Source organism: Cryptomeria japonica, chromosome 10, assembly GCF_030272615.1.
Source record: "Cryptomeria japonica chromosome 10, Sugi_1.0, whole genome shotgun sequence".
Taxonomy (NCBI): Eukaryota; Viridiplantae; Streptophyta; class Pinopsida; order Cupressales; family Cupressaceae; genus Cryptomeria; species Cryptomeria japonica.
In genome coordinates this window covers 833271930-833279694 of record NC_081414.1, presented here as the reverse complement: position 1 = coordinate 833279694, position 7765 = coordinate 833271930, and the positions used below count along the sequence as shown (strand labels likewise).

At 35.4% G+C, this 7765-nt stretch overlaps 1 protein-coding gene across 1 annotated transcript; it reads left to right on the top strand.

Moving 5' to 3' along the window:
* The first annotated feature begins 366 nt into the window (after nucleotides 1-366).
* On the top strand, nucleotides 367-3004 carry LOC131076942 (cytochrome P450 734A1-like). The gene is made up of 5 exons (XM_058014297.2): nucleotides 367-652; nucleotides 767-990; nucleotides 1166-1407; nucleotides 1829-2222; nucleotides 2371-3004. The coding sequence occupies exons 1-5, from the start codon at nucleotides 382-384 to the stop codon at nucleotides 2794-2796; spliced, it is 1557 nt and encodes a 518-aa protein (XP_057870280.2). The 5' UTR covers nucleotides 367-381; the 3' UTR covers nucleotides 2797-3004.
* Nucleotides 3005-7765: the final 4761 nt, after the last annotated feature.

Sequence of the window (7765 nt, the reverse complement as noted above, 5' to 3'; positions counted from 1 at the left end):
TCAATGCAGAAAATGTCCTCAACTAGTAGTTCATTTCCCTAAAAAGAATAATATCAATGGACCGCTGAACGAGCATGTGAGAGGAACTTTAAACAAATCTTACTCTATACACTCTATCTGGAATAGCCGGTATACGGAAAACATCGGTATGAATGAGACGGGAAGTTGGACCTGCCCATCTGGACCCGAGTCTGATTAGTTAATGCTTCACTTTAATCCAGCGTTGACAAACTGGTGGGAAAGGCAATAGCTCACCAGAAAGTGACTTTATTTATTTGTTTTTCTGGATTGCGTGCGGGTCATTTTCGTTATCTACATAAGGGATCGATGCTATGGTTATGTACTACAAATCTGAAGCTACTCTGTTGCCCAGTCTGGAACATGGAGTGGGTATTTTGGGGTTTAGCGGCTGTTTGTGCTGGTTTAGTTTTGTTTTGGCTCAAGATTGCAAAAGCAATATGGTGGAAGCCTCTGCAAGTGAAAAGGGCATTTGAAGCCCAAGGAATCAAGGGTCCTCCATACAGGCTATTCTATGGAAATTCAGCAGATATATCAACAATGATGGATGAGCAGAGAGGCAAACCCATGCCACTCTCACATGACATACTCCCTCGAGTTCTTCCCCATTATCATCAGTGGACCAAAACCTATGGTACACTTGTATTCTGCATTTTTTTAAGCATCTGGTATTTCATTAAGAATATTACTGGAATTCCTGCTTAGCACCATTGATTAATAAAATAAACTTGTTACATGTGATGTGTAGGTCAGGATTTTATTTTCTGGTTTGGGCCTCATGCCAGGTTGGTTGTTCCCCACCCTGAGCTTATTAAGGAGATATTGTCGACTAAATCTGGCAACTATCCTAGGTTTGCCGATGATCCGCTTTCAAAACAACTGGTTGGACAGGGACTTACAGGGTTGACAGGTGAGAAATGGACACGGCACAGGAAAATCATAAATCCTGCTTTTCATATGGATCTCTTGAAGGTAAGGCACTGAATATCTGTAATTATGTCCTAAATCAGGACAAAAATGATCTAATTTAGAGAGAAATCTACCAAGTTCCTAGTGATACATAAACATCTGTGTACTTTGCCCATCAGTATTCAAATAATTTCATGATGACTAATTGTCGGGCAAAACGCTGTTTTCGTTTTTACAGGGGATGATTCCAACAATTTTGAAAAGTTGTGCGAGTATGTTGGAGGAGTGGAGTAAATTGATAACGTCAGGTTCTCCGGAAATTGATGTGCAAAAGGAGTTTCGTGATCTCACGTCCGATGTTATTGCACGCACAGCATTTGGTAGCAGTTTTGCAGAAGGAAAGCATATCTTTGATTTGCAGGGCAAACAGATGATTCTTGCATTTGAATCATTTCGCACTGTTTATATTCCAGGTTTCAGGTGACAGATTATGATACAAATGTCAATCTTAAATTCCAAAAGAACGCAATCAACATTTTGAACTCTATGTTTTGTTTTTATTATGTTTGTTGAGTTTTCATGGATAATCTAGAAGTCAAATCAAGAATTTTCTAGCAACAGAATTACTGGTCTTTATAGAACCAGCTCATATTTGTTCTGAATTTGGCTTAGTCACATTGTGTATAGATAGGTTAGTTTGCGATGTCAGAGTGCTCTACCATCTGAACAGCTGACCCTACAAGAGCAGCCTATCTTTATCCAAATCTGACTTATTACCAACAATATTTTTTCGAAAGCTATATCATCCCATCTCAAATGTTTTGGTACTTTATGAAGGTTTACTCATATTCTGAGGTATGCAGAATCTGTAACTTCTTTTGGTTTCTTACATTGGTATCAGGTTTCTACCTACTACAAAGAATAGGCAACGTTGGAATGTGGAGAAGGAAATAAGAAGATCTTTAAGACAAGTTATAGATGCCAGGGAAAAGACCGATGGAATGAAAAAAACAGGTAGCTATGGTGCCGATCTGCTTGGTTTTATGATGTCTCAGAGCAAGGACCAGATGGGAGTTAATGGGAGAAGTAATGGAGGCCTGAGTACAGAGGAAATCATTGATGAATGTAAGACTTTCTACTTTGCTGGTCATGAAACGACATCGCTACTGTTGACATGGAGTATAATATTGTTGGGCATACATCAAGATTGGCAAGAGAAAGGTCGCAGAGAGGCACTGCAAGTATGCGGAAAAAACAATTATCCAGATGCAGACAGCTTAAGTCGCCTCAAAATTGTAAGGACCTTCTATACACAGACCGAAATTCCATGTAAATAACATAAATTATTTGGAAACCAGTAAATAGATAGAGTAAGGGCCATTACTGAATTCAAAAATAATATTCTGGATTTCCCTCATAATTTATTGTATAAATGTTTTGTAGGTTGGAATGATTATAAATGAGGCCTTGAGACTTTATCCACCTGCAGTATTTCTATCGCGACATGCATCTGAGCAAACAAAACTTGGAAAGCTATCAATTCCTGCAGGCACCCAATTTATGCTTCCGATCCTTGCAATCCACCATGATCCTTCTTTGTGGGGAAGTGATGCCAAAGATTTCAACCCAGGGCGATTTAGTGAAGGAATTGCAAAGGCTGCAAAGCATCCAATGGCATTCATGCCCTTTGGAGCAGGTCCAACTATATGTGTGGGTCAGAATTTGGCCTTGTTAGAAGCAAAATTGGTGTTGGCCATGATTCTGCAAAAGTTTTCTTTTGTGACTTCACCATCTTATACTCATGCTCCTTCGCTTTTAATTACTCTGAAACCTGAATATGGAGCCCAGGTTATCTTTCGCATGGACTAATATCGGAGGACAGTCCTGCCTAGAAACTCCTCTACTATTGAAATTTTAACAATAGTTATAATAGTTTTAATTTATTCATTAAGTCTCAATAGTGCAGATGTCAAATGGTGTCTCATGTTGTAATAGCACTTGTTTCGTAGGTAACTTCCGAAAAGGAAAGTTATTGTATGAAATCCTATGGACCTTAATGGATTATAAATCCTACTGCTATGGGTTATAGTGAATTTGTCTTATATATTAATAAATTATAGTTTATTTTGATACTTAATAGTCTCTTGATAGAGAATGATTAATGCTTCATGAATATTGATTGAGAGTACAATGATGATTAAATTTAATTTAGGAAATAATAATCATTAATAATGATTTATAGGTTACTATAAATATTTTAGATTAATAGCTTTTTTAAATCATTTTAAAATTGTTATATGGATATAAATACTTTAATAGGTTTTGGATTGTGTAAGTCAAACATTTATGTGGACTAATCTAATCAATTTGTGAAATGCCTATGCAACACATCAAATGCACCATTGACCTTCTTTATTAACTAATAAAGACACTTTAATCTTATGCTAATCTAACTTTTTACCATGTTTATTAACTAACAAAAACGATTAATGGTGCATTTCATATGTTGTACAGAGGTTGCAATCAATTAGAAGGAGGGTTATGCAAGCACATCATTTTTTATTTTTTTTCTTTTAATTTATGTTGGTGATTGATGATAATGCATACGCAAGCTAACAAAAAGAATGGAAAGATCAAGTATCATTTAAGGATTACACTAGACAAATTGTGGTTCCATCTCAGTGGCACATGAAAGACCAAGAATACTGTGCTTTAAGCTAATGACGTGGGATGGTAAAGAACTCTTGTTTGCTTGAATGCACAGTACTAAGAGATTAGATAACCAAATGAAATGATGATCTTGCATGGTATGAATTTGGCCAAGGAATGAAACAAATTGAGATAAGAAAATAGTGGTTGATTAGTCCAAGGATTTAACATATTGCCCTGATTGGCTAATGAGATATGTAATAAAAATCTCAAATAAATTCTTAGAGTATTGTAAGCATTTCATAGATAAATTCTATTGAAATTGTAGCAAAAGTGTAGAAGTTGCAAAATACAAAGGAAGGGAATAATAAAAATGGAGGGAAAATATACATGCTTTGATAAAGTGTATATTTTTTATTGAGCTTGGTAATGTTAAATATGTTAAAATTATATTGGCACATGTAATCATGTGTGATTAATCTAGTATTCTAAGGCACTATGTGGCTCGAGAGAAGATAGTGAATTGTCATATATAATACTTGAGTGAATTGAGAAAACTCAAATGAATTGAATAAAGTAGATAAAATTAGATAAACTTAGTGAAATGAGATAACTCAAGTAAATTGAGTGAAGTGGGAGGGATTAGATATAGCAAGTGGAAAAATACATGGCAACTAAGTGAAACATAAAATATTAGCTCAATTGAGTGAGTAAGAAAAGATTAGATTTAATTATGTGGGGTTAAAGCAATGAGAAGCCTTGGACAATAGTCTATGTTGAGCAATATGTCTCTTTGTGTATGTAATATGTTATTCTAATTTTACATGGTTGTCACATGTGTGTTCGCATGTAAATAATTTAAGTCACCAAGTTTGGGTCGTGACCAATATGAGTGATGAGTGTTGATAAACATGCTGAAACTTCTATAATAAGATCAATAATACATCATGTATATTATGTCCCATTATTTTCCCCTATATTTTGCACTGTACCACTGCAGACCACTACACATGTCTTATTAGGTCATTAATGATATTTCCATATCTTATTGAACCTTTGAGTCAGTAGATCCTATATGCCATTATTGAAGCTTAGTCCAACTTAGTATGAGGTAGCTCTGAGCATCTATCACCTACATGACAATGGTGAAAGCTAGCTAAGCCCTATCATAAATTGGGTAGCTCTTAACATAAATCACCTCTATGCTACTACTAACAAACTACTAGTCCCTAAGATATGATAATTAACTCTTGGCATCTATCATTCTCATTATAGAATTTTCAACTATCTAGATCATGTTTGAGTCATTTCATGGTTATTTTCTACCATCCTTCCCTTCAATGCTACTGGTGAAAATTAAATAATTCATAAGCTATGATAAATAGTACCTAAAATTTGTTAAATGCATGAAATTAGTGATAGTTTCTAATTCATGTATGTATCAAAATTGGCTCTAATAAGTGGGTTCATCTTGATGGTATGATGAAAAAATAAGTATCCAGTCAACTACTGAGAGGGGTGGTGAATCAGTAGATAGAAAACTGATATAAACTTCACCAATCAAACCCTTAAAGTAAACTTAGAATAATAACTTTGTCAAGATAAAATCTCATAAGATAAACTGGTTGTCTGTTACAACAAATTAACAGTAAACAACTTCTTCATATCTCAATGCTTCCGGTTATCATGACTTATCAAAAATAGTTAAGTAGTTAAGTAAATCAACCATGAAAACAAAACCACAAAAACATTCACCACTTGACCCAAATATTTTTGACGTGGAAACCCAAATAGGTAAAAACCACGGTGAGATGACACTCAAAAGATAACTATCTTAACTCTTCTGAAGTTCATTTTGTTAAGAGCCTAGCATGTTAACGCTTTACAAAATGTCCTATTAAGAACTGATCCTGTTAGGAATCACCCGATTAAGGGATTGACTACAAATTCCTTGTTAGAAGCAATACCTTGTAAAGTAACCTCGGTAGTGGATTTGAAAATCCAATTTCATGGACCACCTGGTTAGAGGATTTGAATAACACCAAGCTTGTTAGAGCTTACCTGAATAGGGGATTTCAATTCTGTTGTAATTGTTAGAAAACAACAAGAGTTTTCTGATCTGTCTAAATAGCACTAAACTTGCTTGATCATATCCATTTCATGCTCCTATGTATCTTTAGTCAACTTGCAGATACATCATCCGGTTTGGCAACCACACACTCAACTGAACCGTTTCTATCTCTTTGCCAAATCTATAAAACTAAACAACTTCATCGACCTTATAAACAAATCAATCAGGTTGGTAACACAACGAAAACTTATTTCTCATCAATAGTACTAACAAATTGGTTGAAGTATCACTGTTGGATTACATAGCAATCTCTGCACATCAATCCATAAAACCTTGATCACTCCTTGATCACTGCTTCATTGAACTTGGTAACTCATCACGTGCTTTGCATTAGATGCAATACATCTGATCATTCCCTAGACAAAAACCATTACAACAACTCACCAAAATCTCTTGGAATTGTCTTCATACAACAATCATGCATGTCATCATCATTACTGCTCATCATTAGATCATAAACCAATATAACCAATTCACCAAACTTAATCGGTTAGGGTTTATCAAAAACAACAGGTAGGGTTTACCGGTTACATTAATAGATAAGGTTTACACTGGTTACCGGTTCACTCCACAAATTCTTCCTACCCGTTACACTAACAATATTACAACAATATCAACAATATCATTACTGGTTTATTGACATCAATGACAACATAACATATCATTAATGCAATCTTCATGCAAATGGCAACAATCTCCCCCTTTGGCATTGATGGCAATATAAATATAAACACAATTGATTGTTGCGTGATTGTGAATAGCAATCCCGGTTTACATTACCAAGCATTCACCATGCTATCTATGTCTACAGCTTGTTGCTAGTTCTCCTTCCCATGATCACATAATTCTTCTCTATCTTTCACAACAATGCCAAATTGAAAGTAAAACATGTAATGTCAAATTTCATTGTGCATCATCAACAATCTGCAACTTGATGCTCCCCCTATGGAATACATCCACTCCTACACCAATCCTTCTATAAAATTCTACAAGTAGCCGTGGGACTGATGTAATCTACATCATACTTAACTAACTTCATGAAGAGGGACAACCCCTAACTAACTTCTAAGATACTCAAAAGTAGTCTTAGGCAGAGGTTTAGTAAAAATATTTGCAAGTTCTTCCTTGGTAGAAACATGCTCCAAGATAACATCTTTACACTATACTTTTTCCCTCAAGAAATGATACTTCAATTCAATATGCTTGGTTCGTGCATGCAAAACAGGGTTCTTGGAAATATTTATGACACTTGTATTATCACATAAAATCTTTATAGGTTCTAAAATCTTCATCTTAAAACCTTCCAAAATGTACCTCATCCATATAGCCTATGTGCAGTTCATGTAAGTTGCAACATACTCAGCTTCAACAGTAGATTGTGAAGTACAACTCTGCTTCTTAGTACTCCATGAAACAAGTCTTCCTCTAAGAAAAAATGCTCCACCGGTTGTGCTTTTTTGGTCATCAACATTCCCTACCCAATCTGCATTTGTGTACACCTTCAAGTCAAAATATAGAGTAAGGGCCATTAGCTGGCTCAATTAAATTCAATTCAAAAGTAATATTTTGGATTTATCTCATTATTTATTGTATAAATGTTTTGTAGGTTGGAATGATTATAAATGAGGCCTTGAGACTTTATCCACCTACAGTATTTCTATTGCGACATGCATCTGAGCAAACAAAACTTGGAAAGCTATCAATTCCTGTAGGCACTCAATCTATGCTTCCGATCCTTGCAATCCACCATGATCCTTCTTTGTGGGGAACTGATGCCAAAGATTTCAACCCAGGGCGATTTAGTGAAGGAATTGCAAAGGCTACAAAGAATCCAATGGCATTCATGCCCTTTGGAGCAGGTCCAACTATATGTGTGGGTCAGAATTTGGCCTTGTTAGAAGAAAAATTGGTGTTGGCCATGATTCTGCACAAGTTTTCTTTTGTGACTTCACCATCTTATACTAATGCTCCTTCGCTCTTAATTACTCTGAAACTTGAATATGGAGCCCAAGTTATCTTTCGCATGGACTAATATCAGAGGACAGTACTACCTAGAAA